Genomic DNA, 15,918 nt, shown 5'->3' on the forward strand with positions numbered 1-15,918 from the left:
CGTAGTTGGAACACGAACGCCTTCAAGCAGAAGGTACAAGCAAATTTGGTTCGCTTTCATCGCGAAATTTCTACGTTGCATTTCTCGGAATGTGACGTTTGTCGTGAGGCGTGGCCTTCGATGAAAGTTTGCGTACAAGGTGAGTTGTCTATATGTAATCGTTGCCAGAGAGACAAGGGCCTTCCTAAATTGTTCTCTATCGAGAACAACGCGATACCGGGGCCGGTACCAGAATGTCTCGCTCGCTTGTCGGTTGTTGAAGAAATGCTCATCGCTCGGATCATGCCGATGATGTAGACCTACATTTTACCGTACGGTCAGTACGGATACAAAGGGCACGTTATCTGTCTACCGCAAGACGTTCAGTCTGTAGCTACCGCGTTGCCACGTACTGGACGGTCGGTAGGTGTGGTCGTCATCAGGCGAAAGGATAAGTCTGGTGGTCATCGAGATTTCCGCGTCAGACGTGCTGTAGTATTGGAAGCTCTTCGTTGGCTCATACGCAATAACCGTTACTATTCTAACGTAACGATAGACTACGACGTCGTAGACGCGTTGCCAGAAGACGGTACGTTGTCCGACTTGCAAGTGATTGAGGACGATGACCTAGCCAGACTAGACCCTAGCGATGACGCTAACGTAGACGAGCAATTTCAGCAAGAAGGCTCGTCTGATGATAAGGACTTGCCACTGCAGCGAACAGTGCTTCCTCGGCTAGGTACGGGTAAGTGTGAGAACGATATCATTCGCGATTCGGTGAATGAAGGTGCCCTTACGTGTAGTGCACGTGTCGCGCATGCGCAGTCATCCGTATCTGATCAGATTGTAAATAATGATCAGGCGATGGCTACTGTCGTCGATTGGCCCGCTATTACCAATCAGTTGATCGACGAGTTTAATTCGGAAGGTTACTGGAGCAGAGCGTTTCCTACTCTGTTTCCGACGGGTGCCGGTGAGTATCTGGCGCCGAGACAGCGACGGCTAACGCTCGGTCAGTACTCGAAGCATCTCATTCGCTATCGTGACGGACAGTTTGCGCAGCATCCCAGATTTCGTTACTTTGCACTGAACACCATGATGAGATGGCGAGCTCTCGAGACAGTGTGTTTGTCAAACAGAGAATTGGTGAAAACCATCTGAGCGTGGAAGAACTGAAGGAGATGGTTAATCGAGGTGAGACTTCGTTTGTATCTCGAGTAATGAGGTTTAGTAGTTCTTTGCATGGAACTAGACAGTACTGGTGTACTCAAAGACTAAACCTAGCGGCCATGCAAGAGGCACTAGGCATGCCAACAATATTCTTTACGCTTAGTGCTGCTGATACTCAATGGCCAGAGCTTCAGGACTTGATGCGTCACTATCGGCCAAACGCTAACCAAGACAGGGCCAGTGAGAGAATAAAGGCGGTCATTGAAAATCCTCATTTGACCGATTGGTTCTTTTTGCACAGAGCAGAAAAATTTATGCGATACTTTTTGCAAAACAGTCTTGGTGCTGTAGATTTCTGGGCACGCATTGAGTATCAGCACAGAAGGAGTTCTCATTTGCATGGTGTGGCATGGCTGGCCGATGCTCCACATTCTGATAAGATAAGTTCAGAGTGGGCATGCATGCACAGAGCATCCGAGTCGGGCGAAGCCGAAGCCACTAGCGAAAAAATGAGAAGGGCAGAGGACATTGCACAGGAGGTGTATGACTTTGCTGATGCCCTGGTAACTACGTGGAATCCCACGTTGAATGAAACGGGAGAGGGTCACATGCCTCGAGCAGAAATGCACCCCTGTCACAAACGACATAGAGATGTGACCGACGAAGAGCAGGATTATGCTGAACTAATAGCCAATGTGCAGAGGCATACGAAATGCTCAACGGCTTACTGTCTTCGCCGTGCTAAACGTAAGAGGACCTCTGCCCTAGCAGGAGACAACGATCATGGCAGTGAAAACGAGCTACAGTGCCGTTTTAAGTTTCCCAAAGTCTTGTCAAGTAGAACACATTTTGAACTACAAGACAAGCTGCCAGAGCTTGTTACGCGGCGAAATGATTCTCGCATTAATGGGCATAACCGGGCTCAATTGACAGGCTGGCGGGCTAATGTTGACATGCAGGTGTGTGTCAATGCAGAAATGGTGTCTAAGTACATGACCAAATATGCCAGCAAGAGTGAAGGCATGTCTGAACCTCTAAAAAAGACTTTCGAAGTTATAGTAGAGGACTTGAAAGACGATGATCATCCAAAGAAAGCCGTCCAAAAGCTAATGACAAGGTCTGCAGTAGAGCATGACTACTCGGTACAGGAAACGTGCCATCACCTTACGGGTGAGAAGTTAGTAGTATGCAGTAGAACGATTTTACGTGTAAACGTTGATGGTCAGCATGAAGTCGATGTGGCACAAGATAAGCAGGCTACAATTTCAAGTGCCATGGAGCACTTCGTAAACAGGCCAAAAAGTAACGAATTTGAAATCTCTGCTTTGATGACTTTGTCACGCAGTACGATTTCAAAAGGGGCGTCTTGTCAAACGCAACAAAAAGGCTGTCATTCGTTACGTTCCTGAAGTAAAGGCTGCACTTCCAAATGATTTGGAAAAGTATGAAACTTACTGCTCTAGGCAGCTGGTAAAATATAAACCTTTTCGCTGCCCAGAAGAACTGACCGCTGATTTTGGTGGTAGTACAGTTGCTTCGTGGGAAGAATGGCAGGGCTATTGTTCTGACGACCTGACTCGTCGGATTTGTTTTGCTCAGGACGTTGAAAGGACAACAGATCGCGACGAAGTAGAAATCGACGGTGACAATCTAGCACCCTGCGATGTTGATGAAAATGGTACGTGCAATAATAGATGGCACGCAGTAGAAGACTGGATGGTATTGTGTCAGTTAGATGCTGACTTTTCAGAATCTCCAGAGAACGAACAGGGTTCTGATAGTAATACCGATTGGACAGCATCTGCTGTGAATTTTCCTGATGCCCAAGAATCCATAACATTTATTGCTCGTAATAAATCTGAACACGGTGTAGTTGATCAGAACGTTGACCTGTGCGACTATAATCCTGATTTCTTACTAGGCAATCAGCGAGTTGCATATGACATTGTCAAATGCCATTTCGAAAAACTTAAACCAGGGTCTGTCGCCGGATCCACTTCGATGTGTCATATGTGGAACGGCTGGTACCGGTAATTCGTATCTTATCGGATGCTTCCGTTCTCTACTCAGAGGTGCATGTTGTGTCGCTGCTCCGACAGGGGTAGCAGCATTTAATGTGAATGGTAGAACATTGCACTCTTTGTTAAAACTGCCTCTTAACTTTACGGCAAGTAATGATCGAATTGCGTGGTACTGCACTACAGAATCTGCAGGAACAGTTAAAGCAATGTCGTTATGTAATTATAGACGAAATGTCAATGATTGGTCGACGTCAGCTAAGCATAATACATCAGAGGTTGTGCCAGGCACGTCCTGACCATGCTACTGAGCCTTTCGGTGGTATGTCCTTGGTACTGGTCGGAGACTTTGGACAGTTGCCTCCGGTGGGAGACACTCCACTCTATGTCGCAGATTCGAAGGGTATTTTGTCGAATTTAGGTAGAGCCATGTACACAGAATTTACGGAGTCGGTAGTGCTGACCGAAGTTATGAGGCAGTCCGGCAGTGATGATGCTCAAATCAGATTCAGACAGGCCCTTCTGCGACTAAGAAATGCTGCCGTCACTGAAAATGACTGGCAACTTTTTATGACCCGTACCATTGAGTCGGCACGGGTACATAGAGAGAATTTGACGCTGTTTGATGAAGCAATTCGATTATTCTCAACAGTGGAAGAGGTGGCCGAATACAACGTCGCTTACCTACGTCGGCTAGGCAGGCCTATTGCCTACATCAAGGCTATACACAATTGTGCTGAGGCCAAAAAGGCCAGTGAAGATGACGCTGGGGGTCTTCATGCGAGTGTAGTCTTATGCGAAGGTGCCCGTGTTATGTTGTCCTCCAATCTGTGGACAGAGCAAGGGTTAGTAAATGGGAGCATGGGAACGATTGTGGCTATACCGTATCGTTCTGGTGGACCTCCTGACCTTCCGATTGCTGTTGTGGTGCATTTTGACAAATACAATGGTCCCACATGGGAAGGCGAAAGATGCGTTCCCATTGCACCCATCAGTCGATCGTGGAGAACAGGAAATAGGGAGATGTCACGCCAACAGCTTCCACTTAAACTGGCATGGGCAATCACAGTACACAAATCGCAAGGTCTTACTTTAGATCGACCTGTGATAGACCTGGGTAAAAAGAAATTTGCCGTGGGACTTTCTTTTGTCGCTTTGTCACGTGTAAAACGTTTACAAGACTGTCTTTTACAGCCGTTTGCTTTCGAGCGGCTGAAGAGTCTTGCAAAAAAATAAGAACGTTCAAGTGAGAAAGAACGAAGAGCGCAGGCTTGCAGCCAAACATTTAGAAAAAATTGGCGTGCAAGCAAGCAGAAAGCCACTGTTTAGTGGGCAGCAGTCAGGGTAATGTTGACCTAATGGAAACTGGGTCATTGCACGTTACTTGTGCGACTCCGAGGACGATACCCGCAATGTCAAATAGCGGTAGATGTCAGTCTTCACGCAGTGAAGCACACGATCTGCTCTCTGTACAAAATCGAGAAATTATTCAAGTAGGGGGAAGGGGTGATTGCCTATTCAAATGCTTTTCTCAAGCTCTTATGGGGTCACAACGATACCACCTAACTTACAGAGAGCAGATCGTAGAGTTCATGAGGGAACGCGCTGTTTCATTTGCTGTCTACGTAGATGGCGATTACAATGAACACGTTGAGTCAATGTCAAAGCAGGGTACATGGGGAACTGATGCAGAAATTATGGCGGCTGCCACCTACTTTGGCTTACCGATACACGTTTTCTATCGAGCAGGCCAAAAGTGGGAATGGCATACACATGAACCTCGGTTTTCTTTTCAGTTTCCTATGGATGTACCCGTTGACAGTATAGAGTTGGTCAACTATGATAGACAGCACTATGACCTGGTTCACGTGATTCAACGAGTCCCTTAGAAGGTACCGTACACGTGTTACTCTAGATCGTTTGCAGTCACTGCCTTTGCAAAGACATACAATTTGCCACTAAAGGCCGGTGAGGCCAACTGCTTCCCAGGTAATTTCATAGTTGATGACTAGCTGCTCTGTCTGAGCAACAGGTTCATGGTCATGCACACGTGAGAGCAGAGACCTGAACTTGAGTGTGATTGGTTGTGAGTCAATTGACTTGGTGCACTATTATCGATCACTGTTCTGCCCAGGAATGGTGGTCGGGTATCTGCTGCATTAAGGGGCATGATTTATTTCAGACAAAAAAACATCAAACAGAATGTATTTCACTGCTGATGGTCTATAATCTGAAAAAAACAGACTAAGAAAAGTGCAACTTCTATCAACAGTCTGCCCAGTCTCACGTTTATAATATGGCAAGGATAGATGTCTGCCATCCATTGCAGCAAGTAAACCACTAGCATGGTCGGAACATGTGGAATGATGGTCGGTGTTTGCTGAGTGATGGTCGGGCCTGACCACCTCCGACTACCGCGGGCAGAACCCTGATCGATCCATGCTAGCCAGAGGTCTCACAACACTTGCCGAATGTAATCAGCAAGTATTTACTCACACAAATTTCATAAACTTTTTATTATGAATCTGATCAACTTTTCTTATGGAATTTTTATCTTCTCAATTCTTTCCTCTTTCATACTGTTACTGCTGGCTTATCAAATACTGGTGAGATATATGCTACATGTAATTGAGTATTATTGATATGCAACTGTCTCTGTGTTGTAGAGTTGTCTTTGAAATATTGGAGAGGAGCTAATTTGATTGGGTCTATTTGGCAACATTTTGGCATATACAATGGAATCTGATCAACTCTTCTTATGGACTTTGTCGGCTCAAGCTCTTTCCTCTTTGATATTGTTACAATGCTGGCTTATCAAATATTGGTGAGATGTATGCTATAATTGAGTGTTACTGACATCTCAGTTTCAGCTGTGTCGTACAGGTGTTTGAAGTATTGGAAGAAAGATACAATTTTGACACACTTTTATGTGACTTACAGCACCTCTCAACCTCAACATTCTGTACTGGGAAGTCCCACGTGACCTCTCACCTGACACGATCCTCCTATTCTACAAGATCTGTTCAACTTTTCTTATGGAACTTTTTATCAGCTCAAGTTCTTTCTTCTTTCATATTGTCGCATTGTTGGCTTATCAAGTACTGGTGAGATGTATGCCAAGATGAGAAAAAGATCAACAATCGAGCTTAACCGGTCACGTGAGCAACAATTCAATAATAATAATATGTTTTTCTTTATAACGTTGTGGACACTGCATAGTCAATAGCATCCTTCTATTTGAACAGCTTAATCCCGATACAAAGATGTCTCATCTTGACTTTCACACTGCTATCACACGTCAACTGGTACAGTTGTTTTGCGAATGTCGTTTTGCCCCACAGCCGATTCTTCCCGCTCCTGCACCTACTCCTACTGCTACTACTGCTGCTGAACTGTTGCCTGTGACTGCACCTGTTCCTGTTCCTGTTGTGACAACTGCTGCTCGGTCAACATGCTACTGAGAAGCCATTTAAGATGCATCAATGGTCTGTGCCCTCTGTGGGTGTCTGTCAAAATCCAGTCACACCTCCTTGATGGTACTGTACACGTGTAACAGCATCTTGTGCTGGCTAACTTGACTGGTGCAGTTACTGTACTTTCCACACTACATTGTTGATGTCACAGACTATGATGATACAGTACTGAGTAGTACAATAATTGTTAAAATTGTTTCTATAGCAATTGTGTGGAACTACAGCCTCCTTTTGTTGCATGAATTGTGACAGCTAATGGTTGCGTTCTTAGTATGTTGCCGAGTTACTCAGAGGTGGTGTTGGCAGCTGCTGAATGCATTTATGTTGACTGAGGATTAAAGTATTGTGCTATGCTATTCAAGTATGTTGATTACAATGAACACGTAACTGATGCAGGGATTAGATGGCAGCTGCCATCTACTGTACTTTGGCTTACTAATACACGTTTTCTAATGGGCAGGCTAAGAGTGGGAATGGCGTATGCATGAACCTCAGTTTTCCTTTCAGTTTTGTATGGATGTACCAGTTGAAAGTCTAGAATTGGTCAACTATAGACAGCACTAGGGATCTGGTTCACATGATTCAATGAGTTCCGTAGAAAGTACCGTACACTTTTTACTGTAGATAGTTTGCAGTCTTGTGGACTTCGAATAGCGTGTCGAACACAGCAGCGCAATAATGAGACAGAAAAAAGCGTGAATTCCCACAGCCATGATGATCATGCTGCTTGATCGAGAGGCGTTTTTAGTCCCTCGACCCGTCAACACGCTAAAACGAGCAGCAACTGAATAAGACTAACGGACGGCGAAAGAGCGTCATGAGTATAAACAAAAGCACGTCCCATGCTTCTTACATCAGACTCACAAGATCACGACAATAGATATAACGTCGATCGGTGAAGGATATCTAATTAGTGTATGTTCACATGCATAACACAAGCGAAATGAGCGGAATGCGATTGCGTGACACCTACTTATACCTCCTGCTGTCTATAAAGAGGTCTGTATCCTCCATGATTGGTGGGGAGTGTAGAACAAGAATTGTCTGAGCATTTCCCCAGACTATATCTCGCCGGAAGGATGTAGGTGGAGAATGTCTGGCTATGCGAGACTACACCACCCTTGACAAGAGGAGTTGAGACAAATTCGTTGGGGTGGTAGCGCCGGCTTTTATCCTGTCTACGGTCGGTGGAAGAAGCAGTCGACGACCATAACAGTACAAACAGTTTACGAGACGGGTGGAAACTCAATACATGCATGGGAACGGTTTTAATTAATTAATTAATTAAATGACATCTACCTCGGCTGGTAATCATTCGCAGATCCTAGCTTACGTGTCCACACTAGACCAGAATGGTTCGCGTAAGTATGGTGTTTCAAAAAAACTATTTTTATAGAGTTCGCTTGGTAAAAAAATAATTAGCACAATACTGTAGAAACAGAAACGGAAACGATCGCCACGCTTTCAGACATCAATATGGTTACAAGATTCCGTCACAACACCCCGGATATGAAATGCAAGCGTATCACATGTGACTACATCCTATTGGTCACCTAGCAGGCACGGCGTCCGCTCAGGTTCGCACTACTGTAGCATTTCGATCCGATCCGTCTTCTACTCGCTGCAGCTGAGTAGCACTAGCAGCGGAGCTGACCAACGAACATGATTGCCTAATTGATCTTAGTAGCTATGCGTTGGTAGTGAACACACATCTAGAGATTTGCAAACAAAGTGCTACATGTTCCTAGCAAGATAAGTTCAACGCGATGTTTTCATTCGATGCATTTTCTAAATATTATAATGAGTGAATGTGTCAGCTGATTTTTGAATGAATTCAAAAGTGCGGGAAATGATGCTTATATAACTACGGTGCATCAGACGGTTGAATCATTCTTCATCGAGAGGTACGTGCACTTTTTCTATCTACGCGTGTGGTGTACGCCTAGGTACGTACTGGAGATTGGATCTTGGTTTGGTAATTGTAGACACATGGATGCCATGGATGTGGATCAAGATATACAAAAGGGTAGAAAGAAAGGGAAAAACTGCAAGAAACAGACGGTGAAAGAGACGGCTAATTCTAAGGAGAAAGATGTAGAGACGGTTACGGAGGAAGAGACGACTAAGGAGACTGAGACAGGTATTCAAGAGACGGATAGGGAGAATGAGGCAGATTTAGTGAAAGAGACGGCTACAAAGGATAAGGAGACTGAGACAGATGCACAGCCAGCAAAACGGCGTCGGCAACAGAGGTGTGTCTAATTAATTAATAACACAGCGTCTGGAACTGTGCTTAATTTGTTTTTTCACGTATACAGAGGTAGAGGAAGAGGAGAAGGAAGAGGAGGAGGAAGAGGAGGAGGAAGAGGAGGAGGAAGAGGAGGAGAAAGAGGAGGAGGAAACAAGGACGGAGTTCGTTACTATTTCTCTGCCAAAACTATGACTTTACATTTTTAATTCCTGTGTGTGTGTTTGATTCTGTAATTACTGTTAGCTATTAAAATAATACAAATTACAAATTATGTCGTTGCACATCGCAAACGGAGGTCGTGACGCCGTATGCCTAGCTAAGAACGTTACCTTTTGCAACACAACTCAACTTGTGCGCAAATAACACACACACACACACACACACACACACACACACACACACACACACACACACACACACACACACACACACACACACACACACACACACACACACGCACACAAACACAGAAACACACGCTTGTAGCTCTGAAGCGAGGGTGTAAACACAGCTTCATTTACTAGTATATTTATATATTTATTGGCGAGCGAAGCGAGCCTTTCTCTTGTCATGTCAATTGAGCTCGAGATATATTATATTTATATATTTATATATTTATATATTTATATATTTATATATTTATATATATACGTACGTCAGCACATGGATTTACGGCAAAACAGAAAGACAAATCGACAAAACGACGATGCCAGATGAATGCAATTTTGACTCCGTAACATATGCGCTAAATATTGAAGCATGATTCCTCTTTTGAGGGGTCGACTCAATTGTAATTTCTTGGCGAGGAGAGTCAAACGACTCTCGATTTTGCTCCCTTACGCGACTAAAGAGAAAAGGAGACTGATTTGTGACAAACGGAATGAAAAAGAAAAGCTAAAAGAAGAGAAAAGTCTGTTTTTTTAGTTTCGGCGCGTTACTTTGATAGAAATTATTGCTACGCAACCATTGTCACGTGACTATGCGATCATTGTTACGCGACTATCTCAGTAAACGAGTGAGACGACTGAAGCGTGAACGAAGAATTGAAGACAACTATAGTGTTTTGCGTTCAATTATCTGAACTCAGCGTTCAGTTACCCGATTCAGGCAAGCAATTATCCGAATTGGGCGTTCAGTTATCCGATTCGGGCATTCAATTATCCGATGTTCTGTTCTAATTAGAAGTACCGAATATAGAAATAATTATTTTAGTCGCACATTTCTTTCATGACGTCTTTCTAAGATGCTCACTCACGTTTCAGCTGAACAAGAAATGATTGATTCAAGAAAGGTGGGAAGGTGAAGTAGTGAAATTCGAGCTCTTGATTAGCTAAAAACCCGCTGCGACGCATGATGGACTGTTGCATGGTATCACGCAAGACGCGCGATTTACAAAGTATGCGGATTACACCACGATTGACGGAGCAAGGCGATGTTGTAGGCTTCCTAGATATGTAGATTTAGTTCGCTCACAACAGCTTAGTTAGACCTCCGCGGAAACGTGGGACACCAAGATTAGTGCAAAGGAAATTATCCTACAACACACGCTAAAATTCACGCTAAAGTCAAGATTAATTACAAATTATTGCGTCTATACAGCTGATGAATGATGATATTTGAGCAGCTGCCCAACCGCAGACTATGTAAGTTTAGTTGCACAACAACCGTAAGCAACGGATAATTGAACGCAAAATACTATAGAAGAGCAACTGAAGTCTGTTTCCTGAGTTCTCGCGTTTGTTTTACAGAAACTATTGCTAGGAACGCAACCATTGTTACGAGAATAGGCAAAGACAGAACACCATAGCTCGCCAAACACAATGCTAACCGAGCATTTACTTGTATATTTATATATTTATATATTTATATATTTATATATTTATATATTTATATATTTATATATTTATATGCGTACGTCAGCACTTGTCATATGGATTTACGGCAAAACGGAAAGGCGGATCGACAAAACGACGATGCCAGATGAATGCAATTTTGACTCCGTAACATATGCGCTAAAATTGAAGCAAGGGACCCTTTTCGAGGGGTCGACTTAATTGTAATTTTTTGGCGAGAAGAGTAAAACGACTCTCGATTTTGCTCCATTACGCGACTAAAGAGCAAAGGAGACTGATACGTGACAAACGGGATGGAAAGGAAAAGCTAAAAGAAGAGAAAAGTCTGTTTTTTGAGTTTCCGCGCGTTACATTGACAGAAATTATGACCATTGTTACGCGACTATCTTAGTAAACCAGTGAGACAATTGAAGCGTGAACGAAAAATTGAAGACGATTATAGTATTTTGCGTTCAATTATCCGATTCAGGCAATCAATTATCCGATTTGGGCGTCCAGTTATTCGATTCGGGCATTCAATTATCCGACTCAGGTATTCAATTATCCAATGTTTTCTGTCTTAGAAGTACTAAATTTATAGAAATAATTGTTTCAGACTGATACGTAAAGTCAAAACGGCGCACATTTCTTTCATGACGTCTTTTTATGATGCTCACTCACGTTTCAGCTGACCAATAAATGATTGATTCAAGAAAAGTGAGAAGGCGAAGTAGTGAAATTCGAGCTCTTGATTAGCTAAAAACCTGCTAAGACGCATGATGGACTGTTGCATGGTATCACGCAGGACGCGCGGTTTACAAAATATGCGAATTACACCACGATTGACGGGATAAAACCGTTGTTGTAGGCTTCCTAGATATGTAGATTTAGTTCGCTCACAACAGCTTAGTTAGGCCTCCGCGGAAACGTGGGACACCAAGATTAGTCCAAAGAAAGATATCCTACAACACACACTAAAAATTCACGCTAAAGTCAAGATTAATTACAAATTATTGCGTCTATACAGCTGATGAATGATGATATTTGAGCAGCTGCCCAACCGCAGACTATATAAGTTATTCAGTTTTCCATGATATTGCACAACAGCCGTAAGGAACGGATAATTGAACGCCTGAATCGGATAATTGAACGCCCAATTCGGATAATTGAACGCCAAATACTATAGAAGAGCAACTGAAAGTCTGTTTCCTTAGTTACCGCGTTTGTTTGACAGAAACTATTGCCACGTAACGCAACCATTGTTACACGAATTATCACTCAATAGGTAAAGATAGAACACCATCGCTCGTCAAACACAATGCTAACCGAGCATTTACTAGTTATGTTAGTTTTGTGTGTGGCCATGCATCCATGCACGTGTGTGTGTGTGTGTGTGTGTGTGTGTGTGTGTGTGTGTGTGCGTGCGTGTGCGTGTACGTGTGCGTGTGCGTGTGTAATGTGTGTGTGTGTGTGTGTGTGTGTGTGTGTTTTGTGTGTGTGTGTGCGTGTGTGTTTTGTGTGTGTGTGTGTGTGTGTGAGTGTGTGTGTGTGTGTGTGTGTGTGTGTGTGTGTGTGTGTGTGTGTGTGTGTGTGTGTGTGTGTGTATGTACGTGCGAGAGAGTGTTCATGTGTAGCGTTTTCTGGACTGATACAATTAAATTAACATTTGCATTATTGTATACACTCTTAGCTTACGCTACAAAGGTGGAGAGGACGAGCAGTGTTTTCGTAGAAGGAAATCTTTTGTTTTAGTAACGTCCGTAGAAGAACAATTACGGAGTCTTCTTGAGAGTACGAACAATTATTTACATATCAAAAAATATTAATTAACGCCATTCAAAATCGTTGTTTTCTAGAAAAGGACATTTGGAAAGACATTGTGAAAAATTTGAGTAGCAATAGGTGTGACATTCGAAATGGCAATTGCTACAAGGAAATTATGAACTTGTCCCTAGCAAAAAACAACGTTATTTCGCTACTGTTCAACTGCGACGGAGTACAGCTGTACAAGTCATCCGCTACAAAAATCTGGCCCTTGTATGCTATTATGAATGAGCTTTCGCCAAACCTGAGGTATACAAATTCAAGCGTTAGCTTAAACTCTATCATTATTTGATTCGATTACAAATTAGTCTTGCGTACTAGTGTGTTACTGTGTAAATACTTGTAGTGTATCTTTCTACATTCATGCACTGCACTAATTTATTCCTTCCGAATGAGATTAGCGAGTCTCTGCTAGTCTCATCTAAAACATGAAAAATAACGAACAGTTCGAATATTATTAATTAAAATTATTTATTTAATAAATTACATTTAGATATTAATTAGTAAAAAATATTTAGGTTCTTGAGAAGAAATACGATCTTGTGTGGACTGTGGTAAGGCCAAGGCAAGGTCCCTCTAACGTCTATGTTGACGCTATTCATACGCAATATGAATGATCTTTCGCAAACAGGTATTACTAGATGATTTAATTGAGTTGATATAATTTACGGCGGATTTTCAGCAAATTGTACAATACAGGTTTGAAATTTGTGCCATGTGGTCTGGAAGAAGGAGTGACTTGCAGCGACAACGCACTAGTGTGTACGGCAGACTTGCCAGTCAAAGCTGACATGCTTTGCATGAATCATCACAATGGCAAGTTCAGCTGCCTTGTATGTGAAGAGCCGGGTCGTCAGGTTGCTAGAGGGCGAGGCCACGTACATGCCATCCCTTTTAATAGAGCTCTTCAGAAGAGAACTAATGAAAGTTTTGTACGCAACGCCCACCATGCAGTTACTTGTAGTCGAACAGTACGATAGGTCTCGCATGGCGACAAGGTAGATGTTCATGCAAGATCTTCTATTTAATTTTTGCAGGTTAAAGGAATAAAGTCGGCCTCTCCACTTCTCTTATTAAACGATTTTTACCCAGTCACTGCCGCAGTCATTGACTATATGCATTGCGTGCTGTTGGGAGTGACAAAAAGTTTACTCCACCGTTGGACATGTACAGATGTTTCAAGCAGAGGCTGTCCATATTTTATCAGAGATGAGGTTAGATGTACTTCAATCTATCCGTTTGTTTATTTATGCATTTCTATAAAACTTGTTTTATCTCTGTAGATTGAGTCTGTAGATAAAAGGCTAAAGAATATCCACCCTCCAGATTTCGTGCGGCGTTTGCCACGAGAAATTGGTAAATGGCCACCTAATTGGAAGGGTAAGATGACAATTACTTTGCCATTCCAATGCTGCCAAAAATGTTGATTTCTGCAAACTACATAGTAACATCCTAGTATGTAAGTGATAATCAAACCAAATAAAATATTCTCTTCATCAATTTAGCATCTTTTTCTAAATGCGAGTATGTCGTAATGATCAACTATGCGTGTTTTCTTCTATCTATAGCATCAGAGTACCGATCTTGGCTGCTGTACTACGGCATTCCATGTTTTCAAGGCATGTTGCCAGCAAAATATTTGCGAAATTTTGCTCTTTTGGCTGAAGGCATGCATTTACTTCTTGCTGCTAAGATCAGCGAAGAAATGGTTAGGAGAGCGGAAGTTGTCTTGAACGACTTCTATTAGGAAGCTCGAGACATTTATGGTAAGTTAGCTTACAAGTTTATTTTCTAAGTTTGTAACCGACAGTATCTCTAACTATAGGAAGCTCAGTTTGATTACTGCGATAGTTTAATTAATATGTTTACAACTCTATAGTAGTTGGCAATAGAGATATCTGCATGAACGCTACGATACAATCATACTGCATGTTGCATGTAATACAACATAATTTGTTGTAGGTATGCTATTGCAATTTATATAAGTTTTACACTGATCTATCCATGCAGGAGAGAACTTCTGCGGTCTCAACGTCCACAATCTTTGTCACCTCTCCGACCAAGTGACAAACTGGGGACCGTTGTGGACCCATTCATGCTTTAATTTTGAGGATTTGAATGGATGGATAAAAAGACGTTCTGCCACGGAACAGGAGACGTGTGTCATCAGGTGAGAAATCTGCTGCATGAGCATACTCATTGTCAATATCAAGACAGCAGACCTATATTGCAGATTGTGAGAGCAATGTCGACGTGGCAGGCGAACGTAAGAGATTGTGTAGCAGATTCGTGTGACGATCCTGCGTCAAACGCATTCATTCAAGACATGACGACGTCCCTCCCCTATTCGAAATTGCATACGCGACTTTTGCAGTCTAGGTACTATCTTTCGCTAACTCGTGCGGTACACGCAATATTGCACATCTGTTATTTTTCAGAACCAAATATTGCAACATTTTCCCACCATGTAAGCCCGCAATTTTGAGCAGCAACCTGTACCATGCAGTAAAGGAGTTAGATTCCAATTGTGGAGAGCTAGAGGAAGTGTCTCGCATCTTACATAACGGTGAAGTCTTTTACGCTGTCACCTACGAGAGGCACATCAAGAGAGAACCCTTTGTCGTCCTACTTCGCAGTTCGTCTATTGCAATCATAAAGAAATTCCTTTATTCTAGACAGATCAACGGAGTGTACGTAGTCGTGGATGAGCTTCAAACGATGGTGTCGCTATCTAGTGACCGACTGCCGATGCTAACGAAGATCAAGAAAAACAGCCCGCAAACGAGAGGTATACAATATCACTGTTATCAGATGTTTTTAACTTACTGCATGCACACTAGTTGATTTACATAATTTGTATCTTTCTTCTAGATCTTACATTGTCAGTGCAGAAGACGTGATAGAGAAAGTCATGTACATGAACACCATTCCTACCGAAACATATGCCTACGTTACTCAACAGCCAAACCATTTTGAGAAATTATGACTGCCTGTCGTGTACATGCAGGCGGACAAATTAGCAAAGACAGTCGCTGAGGCTTCCTTTTTGGTCTCTAAAAGATTGCGGAAATTCAGAGGGAAGAGACAAGTATAGATCGTGACTCTTGATCATCAAATGCACAATTTCATTGATATTTTCCAGTATAGTCTGAACAGGTTTGACTTGTCGTTGTTGCAATTCTCGACAAAAACTGTCTAAACGTGCGTGTCTAGATGTATGGAAAAAAGTCTGATGATAAAGCATAACTGTATTTGAATGCAGGTTAATTGCAAAGCTCCAAATCTCTGAGAAGCAGCTACTAAAACTATATATACCAACCAGCAGAGCTACAAAAATATTGTCTGCAGATTTAGACCCTGAAAGCAACACA

General features: G+C 42.6%; 3 protein-coding genes across 3 annotated transcripts; all 3 read left to right on the top strand.

Moving 5' to 3' along the window:
- Positions 1-1,268: 1,268 nt before the first annotated feature.
- Positions 1,269-3,183, top strand: LOC134177610 (uncharacterized). The gene is made up of 2 exons (XM_062644385.1): positions 1,269-2,451; positions 2,495-3,183. The coding sequence occupies exons 1-2, from the start codon at positions 1,269-1,271 to the stop codon at positions 3,181-3,183; spliced, it is 1,872 nt and encodes a 623-aa protein (XP_062500369.1).
- Positions 3,184-3,323: 140 nt separating this feature from the next.
- Positions 3,324-4,403, top strand: LOC134177611 (ATP-dependent DNA helicase PIF1-like). Its single transcript, XM_062644387.1, has one exon. It carries the CDS (start codon positions 3,324-3,326, stop codon positions 4,401-4,403), a length of 1,080 nt encoding a protein of 359 aa, XP_062500371.1.
- Positions 4,404-4,579: 176 nt separating this feature from the next.
- On the top strand, positions 4,580-5,056 carry LOC134177612 (OTU domain-containing protein 3-like). The gene has a single exon (XM_062644388.1). It carries the CDS (start codon positions 4,580-4,582, stop codon positions 5,054-5,056), a length of 477 nt encoding a protein of 158 aa, XP_062500372.1.
- Positions 5,057-15,918: the final 10,862 nt, after the last annotated feature.

Source organism: Corticium candelabrum, chromosome 3 (assembly GCF_963422355.1).
Source record: "Corticium candelabrum chromosome 3, ooCorCand1.1, whole genome shotgun sequence".
Taxonomy (NCBI): domain Eukaryota; kingdom Metazoa; phylum Porifera; class Homoscleromorpha; order Homosclerophorida; family Plakinidae; genus Corticium; species Corticium candelabrum.